The sequence below is a fragment of the Camarhynchus parvulus genome, chromosome 2 (assembly GCF_901933205.1).
Source record: "Camarhynchus parvulus chromosome 2, STF_HiC, whole genome shotgun sequence".
Lineage (NCBI taxonomy): Eukaryota > Metazoa > Chordata > Aves > Passeriformes > Thraupidae > Camarhynchus > Camarhynchus parvulus.
Genome location: NC_044572.1, coordinates 105,819,933 through 105,837,634, shown reverse-complemented (window position 1 = coordinate 105,837,634; position 17,702 = coordinate 105,819,933). Strand labels below are relative to the sequence as shown.

Genomic DNA, 17,702 nt, shown 5'->3' with positions numbered 1-17,702 from the left:
TGACTGACTTCTGTCCCTGTAGAGTTTATATCTGCAAATGCAGAAGGAGAAGCAAAACATTATTAGTCTTAAAATGATTCTAATTTTAATAACTGGTCGCTAAGTATGAAGCTTTAAATTGAGTGATCCTTTAGGCTTTTGTGCACTAAGGGGTGCATGTGTGCCTACGTTTGTGCGTGTGTTGCTGAATTCCTGTAAAATGCAAGTGTTTCTGAATAGTGAGTCTCAAGTATTCTCTCCCCTCCCTTTTCTTTCCTTCAGCACTGTACTTAGAGCAGAGTCAGACACTACCCTTATTTTAAAACAAACAGGTCTGTAAACTTTATGTGCAGCATTTAAATACTCATGTTAAAATTCAGACCTAGTGCCCACATTTCCCTGAGTGCTGTCAATTTTATGAGATGAAACTGGGAGCTTGAGCTGAACAACTAATAGTATGCAGTGTGCACATGCTGCTTTCCAACAAGTGTTTAATGATGTTGGGGTCAGTTTGCAACAGTTAAGACAATTATTTCATTTTCTGAGCTGTTTAGAACTTGGAGATCTCCTAGCTACATTTATTAATCTTTCAAACTATTTTGGAAAATGAAGAAGCAATGGAAGTTATTAGATTTAAAATATTCAATAATGTCTAAAATGCCATAAAGTCTTTTTATAATTAGCATACCTTTTTTGGTTTGTACATGTGCAGGCTACTTTTCTATTTGGAAGTAGCTGCCCAAGTGGAAATTTCCACTCTTGAAAGAACCTTGTGGATGTAATTTGTCATGTAAGGACTCAGTGTATAGACAGGGCGTTTGCACAGCAAATGTATTTTTGCTTTCAGAATGTGTTTTTTATTTTTAAAAAATAATCTGGTTTCTCTCTGTAATATAATTCCCTAAAAATAAACACTGCCCTTTACCCCTGTCAAAGAAATTCCTCGGTTTTGATCACAAGCCACATGGCATGAGAAAGACTTCCTGACATGGGTCATTTCCAGTTTCTGCTTGCGGGTCCATCTGTGTTTGCACAGTCGAAGGGCAGGGTGCAGCAGTATGGACCAGAGGATACAGAGAGATGATGAGAGCTCTGACCTTGGTTGTGGGCAGCAAGAAATACAGGAATGGCTGCACCCAGATGACTGTAGGGTTCTGAGAGCGGATGTGAGTGGTTTAAAGTGGAATTGCCTTCCTGCTTCTCTTCACACACCTGCTTCTCTACCCCCAATATGAATGTTGTGTTGGCATGCTCTAGTTTCTCTTCTTCCACGGAGTTGTGCACGATCCTAATCAATTCCAAATAAAGTGTGTTCACAGATACCACCTCTCTCTTTCCCTGGCCAGGGAGCCTACTCCTGGTTACTCACATGCTTGGCTAAAGAGTGTAGCATCTTAAAATGTACTTGCACAATATCCTATTATTATAGGAATTCATCCTTGTTTTCTAAAATGACTTGTTTCGGTCTCAGCTCTCTCAAATATCTTAAAGGAGAGATGAGGCAGCCAAAGCAGAAAAGGGAAAAGTGGTGAAACACTTGCATTCCTTTTGCTGGAATGTGCACAACCATTTCTCTTCTGCATTTCACTTGTTGTACTGTGGTTCCCAAGGAAAAACAAAGTTAAGTGCCAGCTTGCTTTATTAGGAAAGACAGATTGGTTTATTTCTGTCTTTGAAGGAAGCTTTTAGTAAAATGGGCAAAAAGTCAGGAGTAGTTAAAGCTACTGTGTTCCTCCTCAGAGGAGGAAGAAAAGTTCTAGGCTACACATAATCTCACTGAGCTGGTCATCTGCAGAGCTGAGGCAGTGCAGTGAGCTGTGAGGTGTCTCTGCATACATGGGTCGGTGGTGGGGCTGCACGTTTCTTCTAGTTAGAATCTCCAGTTGGGCTCAGGACTGCTGATCTGAGGCTGGAGCTATCCTGCTATCCCCCAAATGCCTGTTAATATGTCAAACAGATAAAGCTTTCTCTGTGCACTCTGTAGCTTTCATACTAGAGTAGTTAGTTTCCAGTTTTCCACAATCTGGCAAACACAAGAACTTGATGAGCACTGTCTTTAATTCATACACAAGTTCAGAGCATGAGTAGCATTTTGACCCAGGGTAAGCTTTCCAGGGCTTTGTTTGTGTCAAATAGTGTGGTGATGGAGTGTTGGAGTGGGTTGTAAAATCAAGATTAATTTCATGTTTATGTAAATCAAATTTGTTAGTCTCTTAATTCTGGCAATTTCCTGTGAAACGCTGTAGTTAACAGTGAAAAGAAGTTCCTGCACACTCATTGATCTGATTTTTCTTTTCATTGAAAACCTAATTGCATAGGTGGTTTATCCTTTCTTATGATGATCAAAACAGCTTCAATAGCTGTGATAAAATTGACTATTCTAACACTGAAGCATGGAAGAATAGCCTGAGTGAGAAACGGAGTTGCATTTGTGGGAGTAGAAGGGAAATTTGCTTTTTATTGAGATTAAAAAAAAAAGAAAGGAAAAAAGCCTCTGTTGCTTATTTAGCAATAAATTCTACAGTGTGCTGCAGGCTCATGCCAAATAGCTTTCTTCTCATCATTAGCACAACAACCTATTTTGATTTTTTTTTTCTTCTTGAGTGTTTTCTTCTTACACGCCTGACATCACAGTCTTGATTTTCTTTCAGACCCTAACTGTAAACTAGAAGACAAGGCAGAAGATGGAGATGTGCTAGACTGTAAGAAAAGGCCGGATGAAGGGGAGGAGTTAGAAGAAGAAGCTGTGCACAGCTGTGACAGCTGCCTCCAGGTGTTTGAGTCACTGAGCGATATCACAGAACACAAGATTAATCAATGTCAACTGACAGGTAAACAATACTTATCACTTTGTGGCTTCATGCACTGCTCTATTTCTGATTCCCATCCTCTGCTTCTGATACCCCTCCTTTTTCAGTTATTTTATTCCTGTGCTTGAATGCTTGGTTGAGACCTTTATAAACAGATTTTGGGACAGGATTATACTGTAAATGGAGCATTATAAATTTCCTTAATACCAAAAGACATATGACTGCTGTGTGTGTTTTCTAGATTCATATAGTACAGCTCTTCGTGCTTTGCATCTACGTGTATTTTGCTAGGTCACTTGTAAATTCAGAGGGCATTTGTAAGTGGGGCTTAAGTGGCATAATGTCACATAATGAATGAATTTGCACAATGGCTTGTTGCAGATCTGAGCTGGATGTTGTGTTACTCTAATCTGTTAACTACAAATGACTCTACAGTAATCAGTAACTGAAAGTTGAGAGGAATTAAGCAAATTGTTAGAGGGGAAAATAAGATCTCCGTTTCAGTGAAGGAGCAGAACTGAGTGCTGATCAGATACTCCTGAATTAAGTAGAGCAGGGTGAATGGACCTATCTACCACCTAGATTCTTCTTTGAAATTATTGTAGAGAGCCCCCTTGCTGAGAAAACCATGTGAAATCTGCTAAATTTAAATATAGTAGGTTTTTTTATGGTACACACTGTAAGTCCAAACTGGCTCAGTATCAAGAGAAAGGCACACTTATATTTTTAATTAGTGATTTATTTTTAGCCTGTACAGTGTAAAATGTACTTATTGTGTTTTGTATTGAGTTTTGTTAAAACCTTTCTTTATTATGACTTTAAATTCTCTTTCCATTTGGGAATGCTTTTAAAAAGTGTCTGTGTGTGCTCATGTTTGGAGAGCTTCCTGAGTTTTGGTTCCAACAGGTCCATAGGCTAAGCCCTGTCAGAATGAGACGTAAAAGTCAGATAGCAGTACCACTCTTGAGGATGAAAAGATGACGAGCAGAAGAGGAAAAAGTAGGCAGGAGCAGAAAAAGGTTGAGGAAGTAATGTGGATCTGTCAAATGATTTTAATCCTCACTTCAAATTGTGAAAGATGAAAATCTGCTGCAGCAAGAAGTATTTGCTTTTATTAATATACTGCTTTGCCTTTTCTTGCCTGTAAAATGTATTTCTGACTTGAGACACAATCAATTCAATCATTTTCTAATCACTCCTACAAACTTCCAGAATGTATTTTTCTACAGTGCTCATGATTTCTGGCAGTATGGATATTCTCTCTTGACTTGAAATAACTTAAACATTTTTCTCTCCTTTTCTTCATATGTCCCTCTTTTTCTCTTTCTGTGTTGAAAAATTAGTGGCTTAACTTGTCTCTTCCTTTCCTCTCCCAGAAAGCACTCACTCTGCCTGGGTCCCCTGGCTCTCCCCTTCACTGTCTCAGATCCCATTTATTCATCCCTGTGGGTTTTTACCTTGTTCTGATACAGCTGTCTCTCCTTTCTGGTTAGTTAGTTGCTGCCCCCTTCCACCAAGTGTTTTCTCTGCTTTAAAGCTGCAAGCAGAATGCACCAAACAGTGCTTAAAAAGTTGGGTTAAGAAACTGAAGAAAAGCAGGTGAGGGGAGCAGTAAGTAAGAAGAATCCTAGACCACTGCTCCTGAACACAGCAGTTCTTGCTGAGAGCTGTGTTGCTAAATGAGAGTGAAAATAAAGATGCTGAGGTGCATGTGTGAAGGTAGGAATGCACATGCAATAGCAGAGGATGGGGAAATAAAAATTAATCTTGAAGGAAATTGTTTAAGTTCCTAAAAATATCTTTGCCTCTCTTTCAAGGAAACTTGTGATAGTGAATGGGTAGAGACCAGGCTGTTTGAAAGCTAATGAAGTGAACAAAAACTGAAACTACACACCCTTCTGGAGTACAAAGTTGACAAAAAGCCAACTGTCCTCTGTTTCTAAATATAAATGACCTAAATACACCCTTAGAGTTGAAAAAGGGGCCTGAATGACGTGCCTGGAGTTGAGGATTTCTTGTTAAGGAAAAAAATACTTTTTTCTTCAATGCAGAGTCCTAGGGTGCATGTGTGACCTCACACTAAGGATACAACATTCAAAACAACCTCATTGGATGAGATTCTTTTTAGATAATCAGTAACAAACAGTTGACAAAAAGAAGCCTTTATTTTCTGAAACACAATATATATTTGACAAAAATAAAGTTTTGCTTTTAGCATTTTAGTCAAGCTCCCTGGGCTTTTGTCTTTCTCTTCCACAAGCACCTTTGGGTGGCATGCTCAAAGGTTTTTTAAAGAAAGTGTTATCAAGAAGGGCTGGTTGCTCCTCCCTTTCTCATCACAGTCCTCTGATGCCACAGGGTCTTACATAGTTGCTCTGGTTGTCTCCTTTAGCAGGAGTCCCACTGAAATTAGGAGACACTCTAAGGTGTCAGCTAATAAGTCTACAAAAATGTCTGTCACTAAGTTGTTAGTAAAAAGGAAGAGGTTTAAAAAATTAACTTTTTTCTACTGTATTCTGCTGTTTGGATCAACTATGTCCTCTCTGGAGGAGGGCAGAGTGTATCATCTATCTTGATGAGATTTTTTTCCAGTCTGAGTCTCAGGCAGGGAAGAGTTACCTAAGATGTCCATTATGTAAAAATGCCAAGGCCATCATCCTTTGAACACCACATTTAAGTTGTGAAGCCCTCCAAACCCATTTCTTCAGATGGCTGAGCCAGCAGCTGCAGCTTGTCTGGATTTTCTTGAGCTTCACTGAGATGCTCTGTGAGATGCATAGGGAGTGGCACTGTGAGAATTTACAAACTGTGCATGTTGGTCCAGTGGTATGGTCTTTTTCCATTCAGTTATATTGGGTAAAATCAACAGTTATGTTGATGGAAGAAACAGGATGAAAGCACAATGGCTTAAGGCAACCCTCTAGTAAAGCTCTGAATATGAAACATGACATTTATGTGTCACAGTGTCTTGGCTGCTCCTGGTTCTACCAACCTTGTAACATGCTTGAGAATCGTGCCTGCCACTTAAGGTTTTCAAATTGATTGTCCATCTTCTAGTTTTTGCATTTGAAAATATCACATGTGTTTCCCTGAAGTCTTGACAGTTCAGTGGAAGGAGTAAAATTGCTTTATTGAATCTTCATTCTGTACTCTCAACTAAAGACTGGAATGAGGAGAAGGGAGCTGGTTTATTAAACAGTGCTCCCAATCTCTCAAAGTGTCAGTCACCCCCACCTATTCAGAGGACAGTGGAAGATGAGAGTTACTTACAACTCTGCGAGATTCAGCTCTCAGGATCTTGAATTGCTGTGCTCTTGCAGATTTTTTCAAAGGAGGAGAAAAAAGTCCTCCCCAACTGGTTCCTTTCTGTAATCTGTTGTTTGAATTGAACTCATGTTCTTTTTTTCTGGAGGAGGGCATAGCTGCTCTTTTATCCTAATGTGTGCGCTATTGATCTTTTCAATTTGGGTCTGATCCAGTGTCCATTGAAGTCAGTGAAAAGATTCCCATTGACTTCAGTGGGGGATGGAACAGGCCCTTCATGAGCTATTTAGTAATATTTTTTGCTACCATCTGAAATTCTTGTACTGAAGCTTTCTCTGAAAAGGTGATGATTTATTTATGTTAATTGCTGACAATTCCTGTGATGTTTGTGGAATACAGATAATGGATAAATGGGGGGAAAAGTTCCAAAAAATTCTTTGCGATATTTGTAACCAAGGATAGATAAGATGCTGAACTATATTCATTTAGTCATTACAAAAGATTGGCAATAAAAATATGGATTTAATAGTGCTTCTCTCTGATGTTAATGCTTTTCACACTGTATTCTTCCTGCAGCATTTAATTTAATAACTCAAGCCACTTGCACATTGTCATCCTCTATGTTGTGTTTATAAGCAAAGGGTCCAATTAGCATGGCTATGAGCCTGATGCCTTTCTAGTATATGTCAGTTTGGATCTCACTGGGGGAATTTGAATGCAGGATCAAATATGGTGCAGTACTGAGAAACCCTCAACTGCACCTTCTTTCCTCTTCTGCCACCAGGAAAGGACACAACCTTTTGCATTGCTGCCATATATGCTGTTGGTAGGACACAATGTGTCATACACTTTCTCTTATTGTCTCCAGCTTGATTTATAATCCCTTTTCCCCGCACAGTGCTTTGTGCTGTTTATTTTCCCTTTCAGTCCTCAGGGATCCTGCTTTATGCAGTCTCCCATGTCTGTGTGAGAACTGCCTCTCCACTGGCTGGCTCTGTGTGCAGAGGTATCCAGCTCAAGCTTGGTACCCTTCTAGATCCTGTAGGTCACTTTGGCATCAGAAATCTCAGCCATAACCAGAGTAATACTAGAACAAGGAGCGTAAACATGCAGTGAACCATCTAGCTGCTGAATAACTCAGCAGCAGTGGACATGCTAGCACACAATCTGCCATGCTCCACCTCAACATGAGTAGACACAGTGCATGTTACAGAACTTCCCTACTGTCCCTGTTGGCACCACAGGCTATAAAACTTGTCTGAAAACAGGCCACTGGATCATATGCAGTCGTAGCTTCAAGGCTAAGGGTGTTCTGAGGGAAAAGACATGAGGTATTTCTCCACTGGGGATATTTATTTTACCTTTAGGTGGTTAGGTAGACTCCCATTTTATTCTTTGGGCTCTAGCTTAGTTCTAGAGCTCTGACAGGTTGAGTAAGTGTGTCAGGTAGAGCTGATAGCCTGTTCCTGTTATCACCTCAGCTGTTTCTGATATTGAAAATGTTACTGATCATAGCTGTGTATCCTCTGCCAATGAAGAGATGCAGTCCTGCCCTCTAGCCTTGCTCAGAGATTCTTCTCTGATGCCATCTGAAAAGAATTCCAGAACAGTATTAGGGGCCCATTGTTCTGAGTGCTGGTCTCCATCAGCCCTGGAGTATCCCAAGGGTGGGAATTCCTAGATAAGTCAGTATTTTTGATTTTCTAATTATGACCAAAATTAATTTTCATCATCATTGTGAGAAACACCTACTTTCATGTCTACATATGAGAGCTTGTGCTACCTAACATCTTCACAGACAGCATGCGCTGTGAGTGATCAGGGACTTAGCAAACAGGAGGCAATGGAGATTCCACTGTAATGGTTTTCTTTTCTTTTCTTTTCTTTTCTTTTCTTTTCTTTTCTTTTCTTTTCTTTTCTTTTCTTTTCTTTTCTTTTCTTTTCTTTTCTTTTCTTTTCTTTTCTTTTCTTTTCTTTTCTTTTCTTTTCTTTTCTTTTCTTTTCTTTTCTTTTCTTTTCTTTTCTTTTCTTTTCTTTTCTCTCTTCTCTTCCTCTCTTCTCTTCTCTTCTCTTCTCTTCCTCTCTTCTCTTCTCTTCTCTTCTCTTCTCTTCTCTTCTCTTCTCTTCTCTTCTCTTCTCTTCTCTTCTCTTCTCTTCTCTTCTCTTCTCTTCTCTTCTCTTCTCTTTCACTTTTTGTTTTTCTTTTTCTTTTCTTCCTAGTGCTCAGGAATCTTTCATCTTTCTGAATGAGTTGGTAACACCAGGACCATCTCCTTCACTAGAACACTTGAAAACTTTCCTGGGGATTTTGTCCCAAAGGTTGTATGCTGTGCACAGTGAGACTACAAGATAAATCTTGTGAACACTTGGTGTTACCATGCTTTGATATCCTAGCTAGAAGAGTTTTTCCTGCTAGCAAAAGAATTCTGGCCAAATATATTATATTTCTTGTCATTATTTTTTCAGTGTCCTCTACATTTGTGGAGAAAAGATATATGGCAAGGCTCCTTGGTCATTTCAGCATCACAGAGAAAAATCAGAGCTTGATCAAAGTGTTTCTGAGGACAAGGACCCCAAGAAGTTAAATATATGATGCACCAAAAGCATATTCATCTGCTTCATTGCAGTTGGTGGCACGCTGCCAGGCGCTGTTTGCCAAGTACAGTTACTTCACTTGAGAGAGTCGCTCTTTTTCTCTAGAGAATTCCTGCACCAAGGACTGCATATGGATTTTACATTAAACAGTTATTGAATAAAAGACAAACAGTGTTTGGACTGGGGACGTGAGCTCAGGCCTCTCTTTCCTTAGAGGGCTTCCCAGTTGCTGTATTACAGAGACAAACTTCTACTTTTCCATTTGATTCGAACCTCAAACTTCTGACTTCTTTTCCACAACATGATATTCTGTTTGACAGATAGTGGAAAGCAGATGCTCACCTCCAGTTTCTTGTCCCAGCCAACACACATGGTAGTTTGCAATTTGTAGCCTCACATCCTTTCATTATTTTTTGGTCCAGGACCTGTATCTGCAACTCCAAATCCTTGATATTTGGGGGAAAAGGGGAATAGGGTGGTAATTACAGCCTTTGCCTCCAAGGATTTAAATTTTTAATTCCAAGAGCAATGTAAAGCCTCTCATTGGACATGAATGGGAGATTTATATGCAGTACTGAATGGCCAAGGCTATACAGAGTCTTTCATACATTCATATGCAAAACTTCATGCTCCTGTGGAGGATAGATGAAAGTCTTGATAATGGTGTTCCTAGATTTTTATATCAAAATTGTGTGAAAATGATTCTTAGATATGGAGGGAACTTGTATGTGCTGCAGCTGGAAGCTGTGAAAGTAGAGAGCACAGCCTTCTGACTGTTCTTCAAAATCCCTGTGCTTATCTTGAGGATCCATGATGAACAGCCAACATGGGCAAGGAGGCATAAACCTCTTCCCTTTTGCTTGGAAACCATTAATCTTTGCTCTCAAGATTGTTAATCAGTCATGAAACCAGTAGATCTTCATCTCCTGGGTGTTTTAAAAGCAGTCTGTAGCACTTCCTGAGTTGTCTGTCAGTGACCCTCTGTAATAGAAAGCAGCGGATGGTCTGTATCATGGAACTGTTGTTTTTGACTTGGGGGACCCCTGTAGCAAACCTGTTCATGAGTATTAATTGTAAGTGCCAGACCTCTTGTGTTTGGAGGTGGGAGAATAAGGTAGCAGTGTCTTCCAAGAGAGTTTGTGTGCTTCCTGTATATCTTCCAGAGATATTTTTCCTCAGTTTTTCTACCTATTTCCCTCTTATTCTAGCCTGATTTTCTACCACTAAAAAGCCTGATGATTTTCTTAGCACAGGCTAGAAAGAGTTTTGGTTGGCTTATCTGCTCCACATGTCCACCAAGGACTTTGCACCATGGGAACCTGGGTTCCCAGCATAACACCAAAATACCAGATCTGACCCCACGTCCCTGCACCAGCGAGGGCACCATTGCCTCACTGAGTACCATGGACAGAGACACCCCCTTGCTGGCCCAGGACTCCTGCTCTGCACCAGAAACTGCTCATCTGGAGACTGTAGGTCTCTTATGGGCAAAGGGATTTGGTGTAGGCAGTCCCAGTGCAGGGGTTACCAGGTCTAGTTCTTGGTAGAACTGTCTCTCTGCTGTCTTTTGCATGTAAATAATCTGGGATCTTGTGTGAGGCTCTCAAGGCTCGTCTTGCAGCCATCCATACCTTACTGGGCAAATGGAGTAGGCAGCAGAGTTGGTCCAAATTGCTCTTAACACCCAAGGCATACTTTCTTGTCTGGAACATGAATCCAGCCATCCTGAGACTTGGCCATCACATGCCTGAACCAAGATTTTGACAACTTTTGCTCAGAAGTTCCCAAATAAAACTGTTTCTCTGAAGATAAAAGTGAATCTTGGAGACAACAATGCACCGGTTTGCAGGCTAAAAGTATGACCATGCATCTGTCACCCAGAGTCTGGTTTAGGATCACAGAATCATTAAGGTTGGAAATGACCTCCAAGATCATTGAGTCCAGCCTTTGAGTGAACACCACTCTGTCCACTAAACCATAGCACTGAGTGCCATATCCAGTTGTTTCTTGAATGCTTCCAGGGATGGTGACTCCATCACTTCCCTAGGCAGCCCATTCCAATGCTTAACCACCCTTTCAGTGAAAAAGTTCTTCCTGTGGTCCAGCCTGAACTTCCCTTGGCACAGCTTCAGGCCATTTCCTCTGGTCCTATCGCTTGTTGCCTGGGAGAAGAGGCCAACCCCCACCTGGCTACAGCCTCCTTTCAGGTGGTTATAGAGAGCAGTAAGGTCTCCCTCTGAGAAAAACAACATTTTACATAAACGATGTACTTGGTTTAGTGTCTTCTTCCCAAGCCATGCTTAGCAGTATGACTTACACTCATAGTCCTAGGATACAGCAGAGGACATATCTATGTGGTGCTTTTTTGACATACAGCTATGAAAGCATCAGCTGGGAGCACCTGACATTCTGTTGTGGGTGAGTGCAGTATCATTAGGTTCTGGGAGGACCCATGATAATGTCATAAATTGTACCTCTTCTAGCTTTGATATTTTGTGGTTTCCAAGCTAGCCCTACATCACTGCCCCTGTTTCAAAGCACTGACTTGGCCAGCTCCCTGGCTTTTTCAGAGTTAGTTCAAATGCCTCCCTGGCACTCTGTTGAAAATCAGCCCTGGCTAGATCCAGAACTTTGCTTTATTACAGTGACAGTCTGTTGTTCCATTTATTTATAGCCACTGCTGGGTGTTCTAAAGGTCAAGCCGTTTCCTCACAGCCTTTCCAAATGGGCAGTACGGGGTATCTCTCTGCATTACTGTTTGGCTACTGTGACTTTCCCATTGAAAAGTAACCTTGCTCTCTGAGTGCTCAAGTGACATCTCCTGCCTGCTTGAGAAGAGGGTCCAATTTCTGAGATCTGCCAGGTGATGACATGAGGTAATCCACTGACCTTTATCAGGCATTCTGTGCAGGACACAACCATCAGTGCTCGTTCTAGTTTTGGGAAAGCAGTACTATAATCACTATTTGATCTATGCAGTTGAAATTCCTAATTCTCGTTGTCCAAGGAAGATGGTTGCCTGCAGGGAAAGGACCAGAGGGGGCAGGGGAATCATCAACACTGGCACATATGTGAAGAAGAAAAAATAGTCATTACTTACCCTATGATAACTATGTTCCTTCCAATTACTGTTGTAATCAATATGGATCCTGTGGCCAAGCTTGTCTTATTTTTCACAGTCCTCAGCAATACAGACTTTGAATTGTAAAGCTGCTGCTGATACAGGGTCATAGCTACCCTGACCTTTACCCAGTACAATGGGAATTCATGGGTATGATTCTAATAGACACACTGTTAAAAATGAAGTAATGATTGTCTTGCCTGTATGTATGTATATACACCTACAGTCCAGGCTGAATACAGCGTTACAGAGAATCAACTACCTTGGAGTAAATACCTGTTGTTTATTTTATGTTTCTATTTTACTGGAATATTTATAGTATATTGTCAGTGTATTACAAAATGGGTCTTGTTGCCATGACAAATTAGCCTTTTTAAGTGGTGAATTTCCTGCACCTTCTAAAATAATTTTCTTGAAATACTTGCTGTTTTTATTATTGGCGCTTACTTTAATTACCATTTTGAAATGAACGGAATGGGAGGTACAACAGATTATCATTACTTATATGTTCAGTAGTTAAATTCATAGCTTGAAAACCAAATGTAACAAAATGCCCCACAGCTCTTTAACACTTTGCTTAATACAGTTGCAGAAAAACCTTAATTCATGTTTATACAATCAGCTGTAGACTGTTAAGGCTTCCAGGCAATGTGGTAGTTCACTAACACACCACCCATATGGGCTTTGTTTATCCTTTTAAGCATCATCTAGAGGGTCTAAAAAACCACTTTTTCGGAAAAAATAGAGTTGGAGCAGAAAGGTCCTTAAAAGCATTTCTGTTCCTGCTTGGTCTTGGCATAATATTCTGTTTGACATGGTTGCAAATTCGCTTCTGCTCCTATACTGTGACTCAGTAAGTTATTGGTTTAAGACAAAGGGAAAGCACCTTTTAATTTACCCAGGGTAAATTAAAATTCTGAGCTATATATTGTGCCTTTTGAGAAAGACACCTGTTCTGTTGTGGAAACCCATTGTAATGATCAGATAGCAATCAGGGTACTGCATCTGTGGAAAACACTGGAACCTGAAGACCTTTTTACTAAAGCTCCTCTGTCTTTTACAAGACCCCAGCTATATCATTTATCCCAACTGCTTTTCCAAAATGGCTGATAGTTGAGTTAAATTCTTTCTTAGTGTGGACCCTTAATATTCCTAATTTTATATCCCTGTACTTGTACTAGGAGGTCATAGTCCTTAGCTGAGGTTATCATTTTGGAATGCTGTAGTGTAACTGATATCTATGACCTCTTAATAAGCATCAGGAGCAAGAGATTGGGATCATTCTACAACATGCCCTGGGGGTACTTTCCCTTCAAGAAGCCAAGCTGGAACTGTTCAACTTTTTTCTTTCTTTCAGTTTTTTACCTTCGGGGGAAATTGATCGATTTGGGGATGATTATTCCATAATCTCCGAATTTTTCTCTTCTACGCTGCAATGGGAACTCCTTGAAGTTTAAAGGAATGAGTCTCTTGTGTACACAGTGGAATGAACCCAAGGAGTTTATGGGGAGAGGAGCCCTTTTAGCACAGTCAGTGTAGTTTTAGGCAAGTTTGAAACTAAAATACCAAGAAGATCTATGGACAGAAAAGGGTAAATTTGTTATTAATTTTGTCTGACTAGGTGTGATCACTTCTCTCAATGGATGCTTCATTTGGGATTTACTTCCTGGGGGAAGAAATTGGGGTTTCCCAAAAATGTAGACATATGAAAGACATGGTAGAACTGAAGGTTATCATTGAAACTAAGTATAAAAGATGAACTGGCAATCAACTTCTGAAATATTCAAACTTCTCAAAGAGTATTTGTCATGGATTTGATAATGACATGAAAGGCTGGAACTTCATGTGTGAAATTTTGATTCAAATTTACTCTTGACAGTGTTATCAAAATCATGTCATTATACATGTACCAGTAAAGCCTTTTAATATTTTTGTCTGTAATATTGCTGAAGCATATAAAATGCAGGAGATTATTTTGCCTTTACGTAAAAATGAGGAAAGTATTCTTTCAGGAGAGGGAATGGACTGGAGCAATTCAAGATGTCTTTTGAAATAGGGCTCTACATAAGAGTGCCATGCATTGGCACTTAGTCGATATGTATAATATATGGGAATTAGGTTTAAATTTCATAAAAATACCTGTCACTGGTTTATTACCTCCCTCACCGTGACCATAACTGGTGTCTCTCATTTGTTTTACTGCTGGATCCCAGCAGGAAGTGCAGTCTAATGACTGAAGGAAGGTTGAGTGACTCATGCGGGGGAGGCTGGAGAAGGGTCAAGTTTTTCAAGTACTTTGCAAGGCTTCTACCAGCTGTAAAAGCAAAGCACAGGGAAATGAAGCTGGCAGTTGCTAATTCACCTTTCTCTGGCAAATGCAGGCTTCAGAATGAGTGCATAACACATCAGTTTTACCATTAACACATTAATTAATGTCATTAATTTTTCATGAGTATGTGTTTGTTTCTTTTTGCTGTTATCTGACTTTAGTACATGACCAGGAATGATACTTGGATTTTTGCAAAACACTGAGCATGTTCGATTTTTCCTGTAAATTCAGTTTCTAAGCAACACCTCTTTGTCCTGAACTATTTTAGTGTGTCAATAACCACAGGTTTCTGTATGATTCTAATTATTCTTCTAAACTGCCTTTGAAATACTTAAAACAGGTTTAATATTTGCCCCTTCTGTTATGTTATTATTAGAATATTGTGTATTACGGGATAATCGTTTCTGCACAGGCATCTGTCAAGCCTGACTGGAGAATGTTTTTCAATTTTTGTCCGTAGGTTGTTGTCTGTAATCTTTGCTTCACTGAAACCAGTGGAAAAGTCGTCATTATGTTCACAGAGGGCAGGATTTCTACTAGAGAGTTCAGATGCTCATTCTGTTTCTCTCAGGATTCTTCTCCCTGCCCCCTTGATCTCTGCCTTTCTATTGCTCTGTCATTTTAAAATAGTCAGTGCTTAACTAACTTATTTTCAAATAGTACTTCCCAAACAAGTGACAGGCTGTGATATTAACCACAGTTATTTGCAGTTTCCCATGGCAGGTAAGTTTGAAAGTAGAAAAGCTTCCCCTGTCTGCCATGATACCAGGTACTCCCTGGTAAAGAAAAGGCTGAGGAAATGGAAGAATGCAGATTATCTTATTAAAATTCGATTCTGCCTCTTTTGTGACTCTCTCTGCCTGCCACTGTCATTGATTTTTATCTTGTTATTTAGTGTACTTGCTACTGAGACTACTTTTCTGTCCTTGTTATCTCTATACTTTTGATTCTTTTACTAAGGGTTTCTGGAGTTGTGCTTTTATTTCTATTGCCTTTTTCTCTATCAGCAGGTCAGGTATCCCTGCAGTTCTCCCTTTGGCTGAGAAGGGTACAAATGATTTTCTGTGGTGCTGGAATATCCCACTGCTTCTCCTTCTTGTCTGTTCTCCCTCCTTTTGCACTCCACTCTTCTACAGTTTGTTCCCTTTTCCCTCTACAATATGTAGAGTAGTGCTACTATTCCTATGGATATCTCAGTATTTCAGCAAGAATAGCAGAGTGAAATTCACTCAAAATATTTGGTTTTGTTCTACAGCCTCTGCTGGACTTGATGATGTTTTTTATAGGAACCAAGAATATAGCTACAATCTCAGGTCTACAGCTCATGTTGTTATTTGCACGGTCATCCATTGCAACAGGTTCATTCTTGATCTGATCACTTTTTAAGCATTTTTGTAAATGCTCCAGCTTTTGTATAATGTTTCTTTAGGAATACACAATTGTAGCTACCACTGAATGTATCAGAAGTTCCCAAGTGGTAGGAACAATTGCCCCTTACAGCATGGGACCAAAGAGCTTTTGGAATTCCACAGAGCATATGTTTTTTTGTCAGTGCAGGCATGACTGACCTTGACATACTGTTGAGGGAGAGTTTGTGGATACAGACTTGGCTTCATGAGAGGCATGGAACCTTTTCCATTGCATTTCAGTTACTGGACTGTGCCTGAAGTGCCTAAAAATTACTTGTGCAGCTCTCCTCTATGGGCATGGAATGAGGCCCAGTACAAATTAAAGGTTGAATTCTAGCTCTTACAAAATTCATCATCTTGGATAGGAAATCAAAGAACATCTCTGTATGCTGACTCCCACACATTTTTTCTTCATACAGTGGTTTTGAAACTGCACCTCAGTCAGTAGATCCATGAGGGTGGTGAATAGGACTATGGTGAATAAATACATGTTCACTGTATCAGAATTGTTCTTTGCATGGGGGGAAACCTTATGTTTTATATACCTGTAAGAATTGCACAAGGCCTTTCATTCTCCAAGTTCCAAAAATTTTTTGCAACTATTTACCTACAATAGCATGAAATGTAGCCAGCTTTGCAGAAGACAGCAGCAGCATAGCAGGGGGAGACAGGAAACTCTGTCCAAGAATAATGTGGCAAGCCTCCTGTCCTTGTGAAAAATGCCACAGGATCTCAGTGTCCACAAAAAGTGCCACAAGGTTTGAGATGTGAGTGGGTGGATTATTACACACACACATACTGTCAAAACTTGGCTGGTGCTTTGCTTTCCAGGTGAGCAGTACTCATGGAAGTCCCGTGTTTCAGAATGGTGTGGCTCTTCTTTGTCAACCCTTTGGCAGCACAAGCTCTTTTACCATGCACAGGAGGAGGCTGGCCCTGCTCACCCAGCCATAGCTGGGGAAACCATTCTGCTTCCAAGGGCTCTTGGTCCCAGACATTTTGAGTCAAGGGGGAAGTGGCTCAGAGTAGTGTTCAACCCTAAAGTTGTATTCTGGCCCTCCCTTGTCTCCTCATATCTGCTCTCTGGGAGCTCTAGCACAATATTTTGACTTGTGAGCCCAGAGGGTTGACTGTGTGGCAGATGCTTAAGGTAATTATGGGCTTACTTATACATTTTGCTGTCAAGTTATGTAATTTTTGATACAGGTTTTTGTATGCTTTCTAATACACACTCATGGAAGCTTGGAGTTCTGCCTCTTATTACCTAGCTCAAAAGTCAAACCATGTGTTTTAACAGACCCCAGTACAAAAATTGCCATAAGATGCATGCAGCATTCCACCCTTTTCTTCCATAACATTCTTGGATGTATAAATACAGGATACTCTGTGGAAGAAAAGTCTAGATCTGAAGCCTATAACTGTGATATGTGGAATGTGTTTACCAAACTATGGTAACTATTAGGTGTACAGGAAATGTTGTGTATGTGAGTAGTCAATATGCTCTTAGTGAATTGAGACATGGAATAATCATTCTTCCATCAGCCAAGTGCAGTAAATGTGGTTTGCAATCCAAATGTTATTTGCATAGTTTATAGGTTTGCCAGCTATTTTCTTAATGAAGTATATAGTTCTATCAGAATGTTATGCCTACTTCTGAGGAAGGGGAATGGGAAAACCAGAGAACAACATCTTTTAAAAACAAATGACAAAGAAAACTTAATTATTTTGTTATTGACTTAAAGTAAGTTTTCATTTTGGTTGCATTTGGTGATACTGGAACAGAAGAAATTTTACTTTGAATGTAAAAATTGTCGTTAACATTTCCTCTGCTCCCATGGAAGTGTCCTTTCTTTGGATGGAAGAGAATTTTTCAGCAAGCATCTTTTTCTTAAGAAGATATTGCAACTTCTGTCTGGCTCTAAGTTCATTGTAGTATCCTCTTTCTTCTTCATTCTTATACATTGCTTAAAATGCTAGATAAAAGGCTCTTCTTTCTTACTGCTTCTCAATGAGCAGTTAAATCACATTGAAAGAAGAGTAATTGCATGTTAATTAGATTGCATATTAGCTTTAGGGACATGGTTCCAATACAGAGCTCTGTAGTTGTCTTTTGTATAGTAGCATTTGCCTGTAAAGGTGTTCTATGTTAAAATTCCAGCATAATTACATTGTATGTTTCAACTGAAAATATACTT

The 17,702-nt window shown here is 39.9% G+C and overlaps 1 protein-coding gene across 14 annotated transcripts in view; it reads left to right on the top strand.

The window, feature by feature from the left end:
* ZNF521 (zinc finger protein 521) overlaps positions 1-17,702 on the top strand; it is a 230,586-nt gene that overhangs the window by 21,619 nt on the left and 191,265 nt on the right. For all 14 annotated transcript variants that reach the window (XM_030943682.1, XM_030943694.1, XM_030943693.1 and 11 more), the window contains one exon: positions 2,631-2,810. In XM_030943682.1, coding sequence (XP_030799542.1) covers positions 2,631-2,810 — 180 coding nt within the window. The remainder of the gene's footprint in view (positions 1-2,630; positions 2,811-17,702) is intronic.